General features: G+C 36.2%; 1 protein-coding gene across 2 annotated transcripts in view; it reads right to left on the bottom strand.

The window, feature by feature from the left end:
• The window catches only part of SPIDR (scaffold protein involved in DNA repair), a 423,741-nt gene that overhangs the window by 45,445 nt on the left and 357,835 nt on the right, over positions 1-20,461 (bottom strand). For both annotated transcript variants that reach the window (XM_081265658.1, XM_081265659.1), the window contains one exon: positions 19,544-19,684. In XM_081265658.1, coding sequence (XP_081121784.1) covers positions 19,544-19,684 — 141 coding nt within the window. The remainder of the gene's footprint in view (positions 1-19,543; positions 19,685-20,461) is intronic.

Genomic DNA, 20,461 nt, shown 5'->3' with positions numbered 1-20,461 from the left:
GGTTACATGAGAGTAGGTCGGAGAGTGAGAGGAAAATAAAAGCCATTTTTGAGAATACTTCTAAAAAATTTGTACCTTATGGCTAGGAAAAAGATTTTTTTTAACAGTTTGTTTTGGTTTAGATTTCATCATTTATAAATTAGATTTATATTGAACACTATACTAATTGCTATGGAAGACACAAATTAAAAATAACATTTCGACGCTTCAATCAATCTATTTTTGTTCAAAAGACACTGGGCAAATAACCTGACTAGGAGAAAGAGTAAGCTTATTTTACCCTGATGCTCTTCCCAGAGCCTCTACCTAGAAACTCTTATGAACCCATGTATCTCACAGAAAGGCCTCCCCTTTGGTGAAGCCTCCTCTAACTGACCAATGCAGATGAGGGGACACACTCTCACCCCCTGCAGCAAAAGTATTAAAAACCTGCTGCTCTCTAGAATAGAATTGCTTTGAGGACTGAAACTGACTTCATCCCAGTGTCCTTGATAAATGAATGAACAAGTAAAGAGAGAGCAACAAATAAAAGACTGTACTCAAAGCAGAACTTCTTTTATCTAATTGTCAATAATGTGAATTTATTTTTGTTGAATAGCATTAAGTATAGCTGAAAAGTTTTGAATAAGTTAAACTTCAGTAGCTGAAGGGAAGGTGGCTGGGTCAGTACTTGGCAATGGTTACCTATATTGTTTAATGCTTACTCTAAATTGTTCAAATAGAATCTTTCAGATGGCTTGTGGTTCTCACTCATCTTCCATCCTATGATCAACCATGTGGGTGTTCCAAGCCTTGTTGTAGTCTGTCGTTTTCCCTTTGTATATGTTAATCAAAATCTTGATTTTTAACTTTCATTTATATTGAAAGCAGAATAGATAGAGGTAAAATCAGCTGTCTTATCTTAAAGAGCTTTTATTGAAAGATAAAGGTGATGGACTGATTTAGAGGGTGCCCACGTTAGTAAATAAATTCTTGCCCTTATTTCCCCACAACAGCATTAATAGCTAATAATGGTTAATAATGATTGACATTTCCTTTTTGAGTTTCTACTTCCTATGTTATGTCTTTTTGAAATATGTGGAATACACCCAGAAGTTCCATTTAGAAACTATTCTCCAAATGTTTCTTATGAAACATTGATAGTCATATTAATAATTCAGTGTAAGTACTTTCTAGACAATTGGTTCATTTTACTTCTTTCAAAAGTGAGATGATACTCATATAACATTAAATTAACCATTTTAAAATGCAGAATTCAGGGCTGGGGATGTGGCTCAAGCGGTAGCGTGCTCGACTGGCATGCGTGCGGCCTGGGTTCGATCCTCAGCACCACATACAAACAAAGATGTTGTGTCCGCCGAGAACTAAAAATAAATATTAAAAATTCTCCCCCCCCCACTCTCTCTCTTTAAAATGCACAATTCAATTCCAGAATACTGTCATTACTCTCAAAGTAGAATCTATTTCCCCTCCCCACAGCAACAACTGATCTGCTGAGAAGATTTTTGTGTATTTGCCTGTTCTGGATATTTATACAAATGGAACCAGACAATATGTGATCTTTTGTGTCTGGCTTCTTTCACTTTTTTCAAGGTTCAGCCATGTTCTTTGTTAGTTACTTCAGTTTAGACTTAACAAAACCTCCTTTATGGCTACTTCATGTCTTCTTTTGAGGATGCTGCTTTTCTTTCGATTCTATTTCTGTATTTGCTCAGGGGTGATATTCTGGGGACAACAACCAGTTCGGTTTAATTGTACTCCTTTGAATTTTACCACCAGTAGTATATTTCATATTCTTCTGACCTAGGCATGTAAATTGCTCCTTTTTTTTTTCTTAATCCATTAGAGTTCATTTAGCAGTTGATGAAAATGAAGAAATTAAAGTTTGGCTTTATAATGTTGCTCAGGTTACTATATTTCTAGACATTCCTTTCTTATCCCAGTGAGAAAATAGGTCTTTGCAAATTAAACTTTTCCTGATTATCTTCATTGTTCTTATTGTAAAATATGTTGCATATCGGGGTTGCTCCTTTGCATGAGTGAATCCCTGGTGGTTTCTCTGAAGGAGCAGCACTGAGATCTTGGGACTCCAGCTTGGCCAAGCCTGAGGTACCTGAAGCCCAGATCGGTGGGATAGAGACTGGATTTGCTAGGGCTGATCTGGGTGTTTGATGATCCTGAGAGACTTCAGAAGAAAGAGCTGAGAAACTGTTGAACATTGACAGAGACAGTTTGACTTCCCAGCAAGATTTATTTTATTTTATTTTTTGATTTGCTAATCTCTCGACCATATTTGGAACAAGGTGTATTTTATGCACCAGTGTGTGGAGGACAATGATATATGAATGATGTTTTGCATTTTTGTTGTATTCTTATGTCTTTAATTTTCTCTCTTTGTTCGTATTCTTCCTTTCTCTTGTCTATTTTCTTGGATTTTCTTTCCAACATTTCTCCAACCAACAGCCAATCTCTCTTGGTTCCTCTTCTACTCTTCCTGTGAAGTTTTACTTCTAGCTTCTCTCTTCCTCCCTCATGAATATCGTATACTACACCATCTCTACTCTCCCATCCACTATTTGAAATTGTAAACCATTTCAACAAAGTTTTTGTTTGTACTATAGATAGTTATTGAACTCATCATTTTGGTTTAATACAAAAATGCAGTAGATGCCTTAGTGGGAACTATTAGATTTAAGGGTATATATTGTGTACACTGAGTGCTGTTGATATTGGTCTCACTAGTAAAAGCAAAGTGCTGGAAACCTTCAGGGACACTATAGTTCTACAGGGTAGAATTTATGTGGCCTAAGATGCATACTTATAGATGGGAAAATACATTAACAATATGAAAAAACAAGGGAATAAAGTGCCCCCCCAAACCAAGATGCTTCAACAACAGAAGCCACTGATAACATAGTACAAGAAATGTCCAAAAAGGAGTTCAAATTGGACATAGTTAAATTGATATGTGAAGTAAAGAATAGTATAAGGAGTGAAATCAAAGAAAAGATACAGGAAGTGAAAGACCACTTCAATAAAGAGTTAGGGATCATAAAAAAAACAACAATCAGAAATCTTCAATATGAAGGAATCCATAAACCAAATTATAAATTCAATAGAAAGCATCACAACAGACTAGACCACTTGGAAGACAGAACCTCAGACAATGAAGACAAAATATATAATCTTGAAAGTAGAGGTGACCATGTAGAGAAGATGATAAGAAACCGTGAGCAGAACATCCAAGAATTATGGGATAACATGATAAGACCAAATTTAAGAGTTATTGGAAATTCTAACATGGCGGCAGGCGCGGAGAGATCAAGTCTCTGACCTCTTCAGCTGTGCAGGCATAGGGAGTCGTAAACAATCTAAATCTGTTTGCTCAGGATCACTAGGCAATGCTGAGCTGACGTGGATCTGGGGCGAACAGCCTGGGCCTCTCAGAACACACACTGAGCCCAGATCGGCTGAATTCAAGCTCCCGTTCGCCTGCTTCCCGCAGACAAACAGCTGTGACTCAGCACTAATCCATCCAGCTGAAACAACTGGTCAGCCCTTCTGATCCTATGGAGGTAAATGCCAACCGAGCCTTCATAGGTAGTGGCCACAGGTTTGAAACGGGGCTGGGGAGAGACAGTAAGGACGCACCCGTTGCATTGGTCACCCGGCAAAGGGAATCGAACTGTCGCCATTTGCAAGAGACACCACCATGGCAGAGAACTGACGTCACCAGACTGCGGTGGAGGAGATAACTTCATTGAAACCTGCGGCTACAGGTGTGTAATTCCCTAGCCTTCCCTCTCCACACATCGGGGAAACCTTAAGGGCCCCTCCCAGCTCTCCCCCGAGCGCGATAGCCAGACCAAGGGAATCAGAGGTGGAGCGGGACCCGCGGTGCGGAACTACCGATCCCACCAGTGCAGACAGCTGAGGTCTCTTGCACCAGCTACCGGGGGTGTGGCTATCGGAGGGCAAGTAAAATTCGCTGAGGATCCTCAGCCCCAAGCTCTACAAACTTAGGGTCTGAGGGAATGGCAAACTGGAAGAGTGTGCCCAGTCGTTCATGAAAACAGGGCTCCCGGGAGCAGCAGACCTGGCGTGTAGCCAGTATTGTGGTGAGCGGCACCCGAGAGGGGCCTGGCTAGAGGAAAAGTGGGAAGTGACTAGACACAAGAGGAGGCCCTAGGCACTCAGGATTGGAGACTCGCCCAGTCTGGGAGGAGCTGCTGCACAGTGATTGGTTCCCGCGTATTGACAGGAGAAACTTGGCCTGGTGGGCACAGCGCCACCTACTGGAAGAGAAGCTAATCAAACTCTAAGACTGCATTTATTAGTTTTTTTTTTCTTTTTTATTTTTTTTTTGATTTGGGTTTTTCTTTCATTTTCATTTTTCTTTCTTGTTTTTGTAAATTTTTTTTTATAATTTTTAAAAAAATTTTTTTTCTACTAATTTTAATTTTAGTTTTTTTATTGTTTTTAAATTTTTTTTCTTTTTTATTTCCTATTTTTTTCTTCTTTTGTCTTTTCATTTCTTTTCAATTATCTTATCCCCCATTCATTGAATTCTACCTGCTTACTCTCATTCTCTTTAGTGACTTCTTCCCTTCCCTTCTAATACCTTTCCTCCCAAGCATCAAATAAATTTATAGGAGTAAACAGTAACTCATCAGTCAAACAGAACAAGAAGTAACATGAGCAGCTTCAAAAAGCAAGGAAGAAAAGGAGTACAAACAATGCAGGACAGCCTAAATATTCAGGAAGACCTAGAGTCATCAGAAAAATGGTCATATAAAGAACTCAAGGAACACCTTAGACAGATGGAATGGAACCTTAAAGAGGATACGAGACAGCAAATCCAAACAGTGAAAGAACACATTGAAAATGAATTACATAAACAGATAAAAGAAGAATTTAAGCATCTTTATCAGGAGATAGAGATTATAAAAAATAATCAAACAATAATTCTAGAAATGAAGGAAACGATAAACCAAATTAAAAACTCAATTGAGAGTATCACTAACAGAGTGGAGCAAGTAGAAGCCAGAACGTCAGATAATGAAGACAAAATATATCATCTTGAAAAGAGTCTAGCCAACTCAGAAAGGCTGGTAAAAAATCACGAGAAAAACATCCAAGAGTTATGGGATAACATAAAAAAACCAAACCTACGAGTCATCGGGATAGAGGAAGGTACAGAGATCCAAACCAAGGGAATGAGTAACCTGCTGAATGAAATAATTACAGAAAACTTTCCAGAAATAAAAAAGGAAACATATACAAATTGAAGATGCATATAGGACACCGAGCACACAAAATCACAGTAGACCAACGCCAAGACACATTGTTATGAAGATATCCAATATACAGAACAAAGAGAAAATATTAAAAGCTACAAGAGAAAGGAGACAGATTACATTCAGGGGTAAACCAATAAGGTTAACAACGGATTTTTCATCACAGACACTGAAAGCAAGAAGGTCATGGAACAATGTATTTCAAACACTGAAAGACAATGGATGCCAACCAAGAATTCTGTATCCAGCAAAATTAAGCTTCAGGTATGACAATGAAATAAAAATCTTTCATGATAAACAAAAGTTAAAAGAATTTGCAGCCAGAAAACCAGCATTGCAAAGCAGTTTGAGCAAAACACTACACGAGGAAGAAATGAAAAACAATAACCAAAACCATCAGTGGGAAGTGCCTCAGTAAAGACAGAGGGTGAGGGGAAAGATAATCATGGAGAAACAAACTAAATTTTTAAAAAAAGGATAAATAATCAAACATGGATGGAAGTACAAACCATATATCAATAGTAACTCTGAATGTTAATGGCTTAAATTCTCCAATAAAGCGACATAGGCTGGTATCATGGATTAAAAAAACAAATCCAACAATATGCTGCCTCCAGGAGACACATCTGATTGGAAAAGACATACACAGGCTGAAGGCGAAAGGATGGGAAAAAATATACCACGCACACGGTCCTCGTAAGCAAGCAGGGGTGGCCATCCTCATATCGAATTAAATCGACTTCAAGACTAAGTTAATCAAACGGGATAAGGAAGGACATTATATACTGTTAAAAGGAACCATTCACCAACAAGACATAACAATTATCAATATTTATGCACCAAATAATGGTGCGACATTCATAAAACAAATTCTCCTCAAGTTCAAGAATCAAATAGACCACAACACAATAATTATGGGTGACTTCAACACACCTCTCTCACCATTGGACAGATCCTCCAAACAAAAGTTGAATAAAGAAACTATAGAACTCAATACCACAATCAATAACCTAGACTTAACTGACATATATAGAACATATCAACCATCATCAAATGGATATACTTTTTTCTCAGCAGCACATGGATCCTTCTCAAAAATAGACCATATATTATGCCATAGGGCAACCCTCAGTAAATATAAAGGGGTGGAGATAATACCATGCATTTTATCTGACCATAATGGAATGAAACTGGAAATCAATGATAAAAGAAGGAAGGAAAAATCCTACATCACATGGAAAATGAACAATATGTTACTGAATGATCAATGGGTTACAGAAGACATAAAGGAGGAAATCAAAAAATTCTTAGAGATAAATGAAAATACAGACACAACATATCGGAATCTATGGGACACAATGAAAGCAGTTTTAAGAGGGAAATTCATCGCCTGGTGGTCATTCCTCAAAAAAAGAAAAAAACAACAAATAAATGAGCTCACACTTCATCTCAAAGCCCTAGAAAAGGAAGAGCAAAACAACAGCAAATGTAGCAGAAGGCAAGAAATAATTAAAATCAGAGTGGAAATCAATGAAATTGAAACAAAAGAAACTATTGAAAAAATTAACAAAACTAAAAGTTGGTTCTTCGAAAAAATAAATAAGATCGACAGACCTTTAGCCATGCTAACGAAGAGAAGAAGAGAGAGAACTCAAATTACTAACATACGGGATGAAAAAGGCAATATCACAACAGATGCTACAGAAATACAGAAGACAATTAGAAATTATTTTGAAAACCTATATTCCAACAAAATAGAAGATAGTGAAGACATCGATAAATTTCTTAAGTCATATGATTTGCCCAGACTGAGTCAGGAGGATACACACAATTTGAACAGACCAATATCAATGGATGAAATTGAAGAAGCCATCAAAAGACTACCAACCAAGAAAAGCCCAGGACCGGATGGGTATACAGCGGAGTTTTACAAAACCTTTAAAGACGAATTAATACCAATACTTTTCAAGTTATTTCAGGAAATAGAAAAAGAGGGAGCTCTTCCAAATTCATTCTATGAGGCCAACATCACCCTGATTCTGAAACCAGACAAAGACACCTCAAAGAAAGAAAACTACAGACCAATATCTCTAATGAACCTAGATGCAAAAATCCTCAATAAAATTCTGGCGAATCGAATACAAAAACACATCAAAAAAATTGTGCACCATGATCAAGTAGGATTCATCCCTGGGATGCAAGGATGGTTCAACATACGGAAATCAATAAATGTTATTCACCACATCAATAGACTTAAAGATAAGAACCATATGATCATCTCGATAGATGCAGAGAAAGCATTTGACAAAGTACAGCATCCCTTTATGTTCAAAATATTAGAAAAACTAGGGATAACAGGAACTTACCTTGACATTGTAAAAGCTATCTATGCTAAGCCTCAGGCTAGCATCATTCTGAATGGACAAATGTTAAAGGCATTCCCTCTAAAATCTGGAACGAGACAGGGATGCCTTCTATCACCACTTCTATTCAATATAGTTCTCGAAACACTGGCCAGAGCAATTAGACAGATGAAAGAAATTAAAGGCATAAAAATAGGAAAAGAAGAACTTAAATTATCACTATTTGCGGATGACATGATTCTATACCTAGAAGACCCAAAAGGGTCTACAAAGAAACTACTAGAAGTAATAAATGAATTCAGCAATGTGGCAGGATATAAAATTAACACGCATAAATCAAAGGCATTTCTGTATATCAGCGACAAAACTTCTGAAACGGAAATGAGGAAAAACACTCCATTCACAATATCCTCAAAAAAAAAAAAAAAATACTTGGGAATCAACCTAACAAAAGAGGTGAAAGATTTATACAATGAAAACTACAGAACCCTAAAGAGAGAAGTAGAAGAAGATCTTAGAAGATGGAAAAACATACCCTGTTCATGGATAGGCAGAACTAACATCATCAAAATGGCGATATTACCAAAAGTTCTCTATAGGTTTAATGCAATGGCAATCAAAATCCCAACGGCATTTCTTGTAGAAATAGATAAAGCAATCATAAAATTCATATGGAAAAATAAAAGACCCAGAATAGCAAAAGCAATTCTAAGCAGGAAGTGTGAATCAGGCGGTATAGCGATACCAGATTTCAAACTATATTACAGAGCAATAGTGAGAAAAACAGCATGGTACTGGTACCAAAACAGGCAGGTGGACCAATGGTATAGAATAGAGAACACAGAGACTAATCCACAAAGTTACAACTATCTTATATTTGATAAAGGGGCTAAAAGCATGCAGTGGAGGAAGGATAGCATCTTCAACAAATGGTGTTGGGAAAACTGGAAATGCATATGCAATAAAATGAAACTGAATCCCTTTCTCTCGCCATGCACAAAAGTTAACTCAAAATGGATCAAGGAGCTTGATATCAAACCAGAGACTCTGCGTCTGATAGAAGAAAAAGTTGGCTCCGATCTACATATTGTGGGGTCGGGCTCCAAATTCCTTAATAGGACACCCATAGCACAAGAGTTAATAACAAGAATCAACAAATGGGACTTCTTAAACTAAAAAGTTTTTTCTCAGCAAGAGAAATAATAAGAGAGATAAGTAGGGAGCCTACATCCTGGGAACAAATTTTTACTCCTTACACTTCAGATAGAGCCCTAATATCCAGAGTATACAAAACCATCTCACTCCAGTAAGATTGGCAGCCACTATGAAGTCAAACAACAACAAGTGCTGGCGAGGATGTGGAGAAAAGGGTACACTTGTACATTGCTGGTGGGACTGCAAATTGGTGCGGCCAATTTGGAAAGCAGTTTGGAGATTCCTGGGAAAGCTGGGAATGGAACCACCATTTGACCCTGCTATTGCCCTTCTCAGACTATTCCCTGAAGACCTTAAAAGAGCATGCTACAGGGATACTACCACATTGATGTTCATAGAAGCACAATTCACAATAGCTAGACTGTGGAACCAACCCAGATGCCCTTCAATAGATGAATGGATGAAAAAAAATGTGGCATCTATACACAATGGAGTACTATGCAGCAATAAAAAATGACAAAATCATAGAATTTGCAGGGAAATGGATGGCACTAGAGCAGATTATGCTTAGTGAAGCTAGCCAATCCCTAAAAAACAAATACCAAATGTCTTCTTTGATATAATGAGAGCAACTATGAACAGAGCAGGGAGGAAGAGCAGGAAGAAATGATTAACATTAAACAGAGACATGAGATGGGAGGGAAAGGGAGAGAAAAGGGAAACTGCATGGAAATGAAGGGAGACCCTCATTGCTATACAAAATTACATATAAGAGGTTGTGAGGGGAATGGGAAAATAAACAAGGAGAGAAATGAATTACAGTAGATGGGGTAGAGAGAGAAGATGGGAGGGGAGGGGAGGGGGGATAGTAGGGGATAGGAAAGGTAGCAGAATACAACAATTACTAATAGGGCAGTATGTAAAATTGTGGATGTGTAACCGATGTGATTCTGCAATCTGCATTTGGGGTAAAATTGGGAGTTCATAACCCACTTGAATCTAATGTATGAAATATGATATGTCAAGAGCTTTGTAATGTTGTGAACAACCAATAAAAAAAAGAGTTATTGGAATAGATGAAGGAGCAGAAATACAAACTAAAGAATTGCACAATCTGTTCAATGGTATAAAAGCATAAAATTTCCCAAACCTAAAGAATGGAATGGAGAAGAAGCTTATAGGACCCCAAATGTACAAAATTACAGCAGACGCACATCAAGACACATTATAGTGAGAATGACTAACACAGAATAAAGATAAAATCTTAAAGGTTGTGAGAAAAAAATCAAGTTATGTATAAGGGAAAACCAATTTGGATCTGAATTGATTTCTCAACCTAGACTCTCAAAGCTAGGAGGTCCTAGAATAATATATTTCAATCTCTGAAAGAAAATGAATGCCAATCAAGAATTTAATATCCAGCAAAATCAAGTTTCAGACTTGAAGATGAAATTAAAACCTTCCATGATAAAAAAAAATTAAAATAATTCACAATTAGAAAGCCTACACTACAGAGCATTCTCCACAAAATACTCCATGAGGATGAAGTGAAAAAAAAAAGTGAAAACCAGCAAAGGGAGGAGGTATAGTAAAGGGACATTCAACCAAATAAGAAACTAAGACAAATCAAAAACCAGAAATAAATCAAAATTACAAGGAAAATAAAATATATTATTAATCAACAATCTAAACTCATCAATCATAGATTGGCAGATTGGATTAAAAAGCAAGACCCAACAATATGCTGTCTTCAAGAGACTCACCTCATGGGCAAAGACATCCACAGGCTGAAGGTGAAAGGATGGGAAAAAACTTGTCATTCATATGGACTGTGTAAATAAGCAGGAGTTTCCATTCTCATCTCAGGAAAAGTAGACTTCAAACCAAAGTTAATCAGAAGAGAAAGAAGGACATTTCATACTTCTTAAGAGAAGTATATATAAGCAAGACATGACAATTATAAATAATATTTATGCCCCAAACAATGGAGCATCTATGTACATCAAACAAACCCTTCTCAATTTCAAGAGTCAAATAGACTGTAATAAAATAATACTGGGTGACTTTAACACACCTCTCTCACTACTGGACAGATCTTCCAAGCAAAAACTAAATAAGGAAATTATAGAACTACATAATACAATCAATAATTTAGACTTAGCAGACGTATATAGAATATTTTATCCCTCAGTGAGCAAATATACTTTCTTCTCAGCAGCACATGGCTCCTTCTCTAAAACAGACCATATCTTATGCCACAAAGCAACTCTTAGTAAATACAAAAAAAACAGAGCTAATACCCTGTATTCTATCAGACCACAATGAAATGAAATTAGAAATCAATAATAAAATAAAAAATATAAGCTACTGTAACAAATGGGGACTAAATAATACACTATTGAATGATGAATGGATAGTAGAAGTGATCAAGGACGAAATAAAAAAATTCTTAGAGGTAAATGAGAATACTGATACGACATACCAAAATCTCTGGGACACTATGAAGGCAATACTAAGAGTAAAGTTTACTGCATTGAGTGCATTCATTAAAATAATAAGAAGTCAACAAATTAATGACCTAATACTACATCTCAAAGCCCTAGGAACAGAAGAATGAATCGACACCAAAAAAAGTAGAAGATAGGAAATAAAATCATAGCTGAAATCAATGAAATCGAAACAAAAGAAACAATTGAAACAATTGACAAAACGAAAAGTTGGTTCTTTGAAAAAATAAATAGAATAGATAAACCCCTGGTTATGCTAATGAAGAGAAAAAGAAAATTCAAATTAATAAAATACAAGATGAAGAAGGAAATATCACAATGGACACATCTGAAATACAGAAGATAATTAGAAACTATATTGAAAATTTATATTCCAATAAAATAAGAAAATATTGAAGACACTGACAAATTTATAGAGACATATGACCTACCCCCAAACTGAATGCAGAGGTCATACACAATTAAAACAGACCAATTTCAAGTAATAGAAAACACTATCAAAAGTCTACTAACAAGAAAATCCCAGGACCAGATGGAGTCTCAGTCAAGTTCTACAAAACTTTCAAAGAATTAACATCAATAGTCCTCAAAATGTCCATGAAATAGAAAAAGAAATAATCTTTCCAAACTCACCATAGTGCACCACGATCAAGTGGAGTTCATTCCAGGGATCAATATATAGAAATATATGGGAATATATGGAATATATGGAAATCAATAATCGTATTCCTCACATCAATAGACTTAAAAACAAGGATCATATGATCATCTCAAGAGATTCAGAAAAAGCATTTGACAAAATACAGTACAACTTCATGTTCAAAACAGTAGAAAAACAAGGGATAGTAGAAACACACCTTAACATTGTAAAAACTATATATGCCAAACCCAAGGCCAGCATTATTCTAAATGGAGAAAAATTGAAAGAATTTCCTCTAAAAACTGGAACAAGACAAGGATGTTCCTCTTTCACCACTTCTATCCAACATCATCCTTGAAACTCTAGCCACAGCAATTAGACAAAAGAAAGAAACTAAAGGGATACATATAGGTAAAGAAAACCTCAAACTATCAGTATTTGGTGATGACATGATTCTATATCTAGAAGGGCCAGAATATTCCAAGTAGAAGGATATAAAACCAACACCCACAAATTGAATGCATTCCTATATATCAGTGATGAATCCACTGAAAGAGAAATTAGGAAAACTACCTCATTCACAATAGCCTCCAAAAAAATAAAATACCTGGGAATCAATCTAACAAAAGACGTGAAAGACCTCTAAAATAAAAACTACAGAACACTAAAGAAAGAAATTGAGGAAATTTATTTTCTTTCCATCTCAGAAGATGGAAAGATCTCCCATGCTCCTGGATACACAGAATTAATATTGTCAAAATGGCCACAGATTTAATGCAATTCCTATTAAAATTTCAATGACATTCTTCATAGAAATAGAAAAAGCAATCATGAAATTCATTTGGAAAAATAAGAGACCCAGAATCCTTACCAAGAAAAGTGAAACAGGAGGCATCACAATACCAGAGCTTAAACTATACTACAGAGTTATAAAAAAACCCGGCATGATATTGACACCAACATAGACTTGTAGACTAATGGTACAGAATAGAGGACACAGAGAGAAACCCACATAGATATGGTTATGTCATACTAGACAAAGGTGCCAAAAAGATAGTAGAGAAAAGATAGCCTTTTCAACAAAAGGTGCTGGGAAAACTGGAAATCCATATGTAGCAAAATGAAATTAAACCTCCACCTCTCACCCTGCACAAAAACCACTCAAAGTGGACCAAAGACTTAGGCACTAGAACAGAGACCCTGTGCCTAACAGAAGAAAAAATAGGCCCAAATCTTCAACCATGTTGGCCTAGGATCTGACTTCCTTAACAAGACTCCTAAAATAAAAGAAAAAAAAATCAAGAATCAATAAATGGGATGGATTCAAACTAAAAAGCTTCTTCTCAGCAAAGGAAACAATAACATAAGGAGAGAGCCTACACAATGGGAGAAAATCTTTACCACATGCACTTCTGATAAAGCATTAATTTTTAGGATATATAAAGAACTCAAAAAACTTAACACCAAAATCACAAATAAGCCAATCAACAAATAGACTAAGGAATTGAACAGACACTTCACAGAATAAGAAGTACAATAGAACAATAAATACATGAAAAAGTGTTCAACATCTCTAGCAATTAGAGAAATGCAAACCAAAACTACACTAAGATTTCATTTCACTCCTGTCAGAATGGCAATCATCAAGAATACAGGAAACAATAAATGTTGGCAAGAATGTGGGGCAAAAGGTACACTCACATATTGCTGGTGGGACTGCAAATTGGTGTAACTGCTATGGAAAGCAGTACGGAGATTTGTCAGAAAACTGGGAATGGAACCACCATTTGACGCAGCTATCGCACTCCTTGGTTTATACCCAAAGAACTTAAAATCAGCATACTACAGTAATGCAGCTGTGTCAATGTTTATAGCAGTTCAATTCATAATAGCTAAACTATGGAACCAATCTAGGTGTCCCTCAATAGATGAATGGATAAAGAAAATGTGGTATATATACTCAATGGAATATTACTCAGCTTTAGAGAAGAGTGAAATTTTGGCATCCAGTAAATGGATGGAGTTGAAGATATCATGCTAAGTGAAATAAGCCAATCCCACAAAACCAAAGGCTGAATGATTTCTCTAATATGCAGATGCTAATTCACAATAAGGGGAGGGCACTAGAGAAGAATAGCATTACCTTAGATCAGGTAGAGGGAAGTGATGTGAAGGAAGAGGAAGGGATGTTGGGATAGGAAAGATAGTAGAATGGAACAGATATTATTACTTTATGTATATATGTGACTGCATAACCAATATGATTCTGCAACACGTACATGTATGTATGATATATCAAAGTGCATAAATGCATTTTATTGTGTATAACTAATTAAAATAAATTAAAAATTAATTTTAAAAAAACTAAAAAAAACCCCCCACATAAGAACCCCAATTTCTCCCAGCTCAATGTATAATTCCTAATATTCAGATTTAAGACTTTTATCTAACTAACTTAATACCTCAGTATATTCTGGTTTAGGGGGTAAAGCCTCCAAATCTAGCATCATATGTAGCTCAGTGACTACCCAGGGGCACAGAACAAAGATGTACTAAATGACGTTTACTGAATAAGTGAGTGAATTTTCTTTTCAATAAATCCTCTTACTTTCCTTTCACATGTATCTCTCTTAATCCTACTTTTATATGTTCACAGACATCTTATGTTGTCTATTTAAAGAGCCTTCTTTCTGCCATATCATTTCTATTCTCACTTCTATTATGAAATCTTTTGAAATAAGTCAGCTAAGACCTATCGAGTCACTTGAACTGCTCTGGTACTTGTGCCTGTCCTGCTTTCCATTTAAAAGGATGCAATACAAGGTCAATCACCTTGTCAATTACCTTCTTTGTTACTTTCAGTACGGAGGCAGAGCCTTCTCTATACACTGAGTACTAACTAAAAAGTCTCTAATAAAATCTTCTCCAGTACATTATTTTAAAAGGGACCATCAAGATCCCTGCAAAAAATAGCACCTACAAATTAATAATATATGTTAGATTCAGAGATTAGTAGTCTTTGTTTTAACTGGATAGGAAATAAATAAAATAAACCTGTAGGATGTTTTCCCCCTGGCAGTGGGATTGTGCACATAGGCAATTACTCTGCCACTCAGCAACACCTGCTTCCCCCAATTTTTTTTTTTTTTTTTTACTTTGAGACAAGTTCTCACTAAGTTGCCCAGCTGACCTTGAACTTGCAATCTTTCTGCCTCAGCTTTCCAACTAGCTGGGATTATAGGTGTGCACCACTATATATGTCAATTTTTTAAACTGAAAGAGGATCTCCTATCCCTTTGCCAAATAATTGAATTTGTTAGTTATTGTTTCCATATCTATTATAAGTTAAACTTATTTCATGAAAATTTTGTTCTTTTTCTCATTATTGTCCTGTCATATAAAAATAAAACCATGGAATAATTAACAATAAGAAAGATAACATTCATACACATGACACCAAAGCAACGCTACCTCTCAGCTTGTTTGACCTACTAAACTGTTGCACAGGCCACTGGTGAGGACAAAGGTCAGGGTGTGCCTTGGAAGAACAGCACTAGATAAATAGCAGTAAAAACTCTGGAGAGGAAGGAAGCGTAGGCAGGACCTGCATTATGCCAGTAAGAATGAGTAGCCAGTGTTGCTTTGAAAATTTTATAGTTTTTAAACTTAAATTGGGGCGATTTTTCTGACTCTTCTTACTCTGACCAGTCAGTATAGACCCTCAAATCCAAAATATGTTACCGAAGCCACGTTTGGTAGTGCATATCTGATTCTCAGCGACTTGGGGAGCTGAGATAGGAAGACTGCAAATATGAGGCCAGCCTAGGCAAATTACTGAGACTCTTTCTCAAAATTAAAAAGATAAAAAGGGCAGGGGTATGTGTGTCCCCAGTGGTAGAGTACCCCTGGGTTTGATCCTCCAAATGTCATAGAAAAACAAAGTCAGGATGGCTGTCTTTTGGTAAGTCTTCTAGACTGAGGCAGGGAGCTTAGTCATGCTCCCTTTGCAGTACTCCAGCAGCATATCTGTCTGCAAGGACAGTTCTGTGGCCTTCAGTCTCCTTCTATATGGACCTCAAATAGCAAGTAGGGATGAGTGATGTACCACCACCAGAAATACAGAACAGATAAAATATGGTGGACTTTATGACTTAGCCCAAACATACAACTATCTTTTAACTGTAAAAAATATTTATTTCCTTTGGGTTTTTTGAGACAAGGTCTTGCTGTGCTGCCCAGGCTGGCCCTGAACTCCTGCGTTCAAGTGATACCCTTGCTCCAGCCTTCTAAGTAGCTGAGATTGTAGGCACATACAAAAAAGTTGTTTTCTATATAAGGTATTATAATTATAAAATTAATAATTTAGCTTGAATTTTTGAAAGTAAGCAGATTTCATTAAGATTTACAAAAAATTTATTTTGTTAAGTTTATGAGAGTTGCTACGAAACACAATTCTTTGGAAAAAAAAAGAGAGACGATATTGTGTTTACTGGGCCATGGGTGGATAACTGACAACGGATGATGTCACTAATAGGCAATTATAATGTCCAGCATTCCAAAACTATTTAATAATTTGTTTTGAAGAAATATAGCTTCCAAAGGAACAAAAGGAGAATCTAAATATGTATTTGGATGGCTACATATCAAAATAAGGTTAAATGTATAAAATAAAGAAATTAATCACACCTTAAAAAAGTATCAAATATTTTGTCGGCAACTCAAATACAGAAAGAGGTTAAAAATTTATTGGTAAATTAGGCTGCAAGGGTAGAGCACTTGCCTAGCATGTGTTAAATCCTGGGTTCAACCCCCTGTTCCACACACACACACACACACCAAAAAAAAAAAAAAAAAAAAAAGAAGAAAAAGTTTATTGGTAAATGAATCATTTGGACTATTCAGTACATTTGCCATGTAAAAAATTTCCTGTGGAAAGATTGTAGAGAGTAGTTAGGCTTCCAGAGTAATCTATAAAGACTTGGATGAATATTAGATATATCTATGTCCGTATAGCATAATGGTGAAGGCATATGAACTTCCTAGAGCCAATAACCCCTTGATCCAGGCTTGGTCATGTTGGTTTATCCCCAGCAGTATTTCTAAATAGAACTGTTGCACTCTTCAGTCAGAATAGCTTTCTGGTCCTAGAACATCTTCTGACAGGAGGGAATCTACTCATGTCTTTGTCAAACCTAGGTGGGTGGTTTAGGTCAAGGGGCACTCCTTTCTAAATACCTATGCAGGAGTGAATGTTAACTGCCCCATTAGTCTCAGGGGAGGAATATAATTTTATCCTAACTACTCTTAGTCTTCAAACGTTTGTGGGTCTGAAACTGTTTAAAAGAATATTCTAATAAGTACTGAAATGAGGTTCAGCCTTAATCAAGTTCATGTGACCCAAACTTTTCCTATGTCTGGCTAGGCTCTCCAAACATCTGGGCAAATCCTCCCCTACTCCCCCCAAAATGTATAATGTAATTACATTATAATACTGAACACCTTTTTTACACAAAACGGAAGCATTTGCTATAATACACATCTATATGATCAATACAATGTTCCTGCATCTTCTCAGGGCCTACATATCTTGTCTATGAAATATACTTCCAGGAAGACAAGTTCTTGAGCAGAGCTATTACTCATGTTCATGGTGCCACAGGAAATGCGAACAGGACACAGAGCTGAGGCCTGTGGGAAAACTAAAGTGAGTCAGGAGAAATGTTTAGTAAATTTTTACAATTGAGACTGGCTACACCAATGGCCAGGCACAGTGGTGTATGCTTGTAACCCCAGCAACTTGGAAAGCTGAGGCCAGAGAATGGCAAGTTTGAGGTCAGCCTTAGACACTTAGTGAGACCTCTCTCAAAATAAAATAAAAATAAAGAGAGCTGGGGATGTTTCAGTGGTAAAGCAACCCTGGGTTCAACCCCCAAGACTAAAAAAAAAAAAAAAAAGAATGGCCATACTAATGGTTATTATGCAAACCACTGGGGATGTCAATAAATACTTAAAAATCAGAATATTACATACTCATAATAGGTTCCTCCCTCCTCAGATACTAGTATAAACTGGTATTACTATAATTAAACAAAACATCAAGAGAGCTAAAGTAACATACTGTTTGAAGAAAGAGAGGTAACAAGATTAAGAACCCCCCAATCACTGTTTATATTAATTCATTATATTGATGAGCTAGTTCCATTAAAAATGTTTCTTTTTGCCAGGTGAGGTAGTTCACCCCCATAATCCCAGGCATGCAGGAGGTTGAAGCAAAAGGATCACAAGTTTGAAGCCAGCCTGGGCAACTTAGTGAGACTGTATCAAAATAAAAAACTAGAAAAAGAGATGGGCGTACAGCTCAGTGGTGAATTACCCCTGGATTCCATCTCTAGTGCCATACACACATAAAAAGTTTATTCTTTTCTCTAATTCACAGGTTAGGATGATTATTGGACATATAACAGCTGTGGTTTAGGCTAGATCTACACAGCATTACACCTCTGCCTATTCAAACATTTCAGTGTAAGATGCCATGACATTGGGCAGAGAATAAGCCTATTTACTATGGGAAGCACAAAGATCCAACAACTTAAAGAGTTTTGCTTAAAGCTCATAAAATGTCTTTTTATTAAATTAGATTTTCATTTATATAAATTGTCATATAAAGATACTTTATTGTTAGAAAATGATACAGAAAACAAATCTTTAGAATTAAAACACATTTATACAACACTTCCTATCTTCTTATTTTCTTTTTCTCCTTTTTTTTTTTTTTTCTTATGAACTAAGTGTCAGTGGTCATCAGCTTGTTCCAGGATGCTAAGCATTCTGGTGAGCTGATGAGGTAGATGTAGAAGACCATTTGAAAAGGTGAGTGTGGATGGTCTAGACTAGATAACTGGTCATAGTATATGACAGGATCACTGAGCAAATAGATATGCCTGGGCATGTTGCTATCTCAAAACACTCCAACTTGAAACAGGATTTGAAGAAGCATAAATAATATTATTGTCTCTAAAGTATATTAATTTCTAGGAATGAGGGAATTAAGAAAAATGTAAACAAGATCTAACTGATAGTGAAGCACATTTTTTATGCAAACAAAATGCTAATAACAGCTAATTTTTAAAGAAAAAAAATTTTGATTGTAGATGTACACAATACCTTTATTTTATTTATTCATATGTGTGCTGAGGATTGAACCCAGTGCCTCACACATGCTAGGCAAGTGCTTTACCACTGAGCCACAACCTGAGCCTGTTAACATGTTTTATATCAGAGACACTTCATCTCGTGTAGTCTTCATGAGTCTGGGAGATACAGATGTTTTTTTTACCTCCATTTTATCTTCTTAATTTTAATAAAATTATGAACCACTAAACTGCATAATTATTTTTGTTGTTCAATTATAGTTTTGTCCTAGAGGTATATTATGGGTTCCACTCAATTCCTGGCCTTCTTTTACAGGCAAAATATAGGATGACCCAGGCTGATTGTCTTTAAAAATAATATTAGAAATAAGAGATTACTCAAAAAACCAGCCACTGTAGCAAACTGGATGCACTTTCAGTGCAGCCTTACCTTCCTCTGGTGGCTTTCTGTAGAACCTTCATTCCTGCCAGCCTGCAGGACTTCCCTTCCAACTGTCTGCCCTTCAACATGGCACCTTCTAAGTACACTTCACCAAACATCCCATAGGCATCTTGCACCAGAAGGCAGACTCTGTAAGAAATCACAGTTGTTCTTTGAGAAGAAGTTTGGATTCATATAGAGATCAAGATTTACTTTTCTTTCACTGGAAATCCACTGTACTCATCTTCCTAAATGGCTGAGTCAGGGGGAATGAAGTTAGATTCAAGGACGTACTTTTTGGACTTGTATAAACAGGTGTTTAGCCACAAAATATAGAAGACAGAATTTTTTCTTGGCACAAAACAAAACCCTAAGCAAAATGTGGTTGAAAAACACATAAAGATGACCATTTTCTCAAACCAAATATATTACTGCTGCCTAGAAACAGTCCTCTTTTTCCATTTTTACCCTGTTCTCCATTAGAGAAGACCTTTCTACTTTATGTGAGAACTCAATACTTGAGAAAAGCATCAGTGTAACATTATGATGAGAACAACAATAAGGAGCATTTTTTGAGAAAGTATCTATTTACAGATCCATATCCCAGCAGGCAGCCACTTGGACATGATAGATATCCAGTGACAAGAAAGGAGATTGCCCCAATTTTAAGTCAGATGTTGGTCTTCATCAAAGACTATCTATGAGTGAATTTCCTCACTTCATAGTTCAGGTAAATGAAGTCTTATTTACTACAAAATGATACATTTCATGGAGCCTAAAAATATTTATTCAGAAAACAGCATTACAAAATAGGCTATGGAACACAAAACTATTTTAAAGATAAAAGTATAATGGAAAAGAACAGATGACAAGCAAATAACAAGCAAAAGAAAGCAAAATCTGAAGCCATGAGATCAACTTGTACCA

Source organism: Spermophilus citellus (assembly GCF_964194105.1).
Source record: "Spermophilus citellus genome assembly, chromosome: 14".
Lineage (NCBI taxonomy): Eukaryota > Metazoa > Chordata > Mammalia > Rodentia > Sciuridae > Spermophilus > Spermophilus citellus.
Note: the sequence above shows the minus strand (reverse complement) of the source record. Positions and strands in the feature narration are given on the sequence as shown.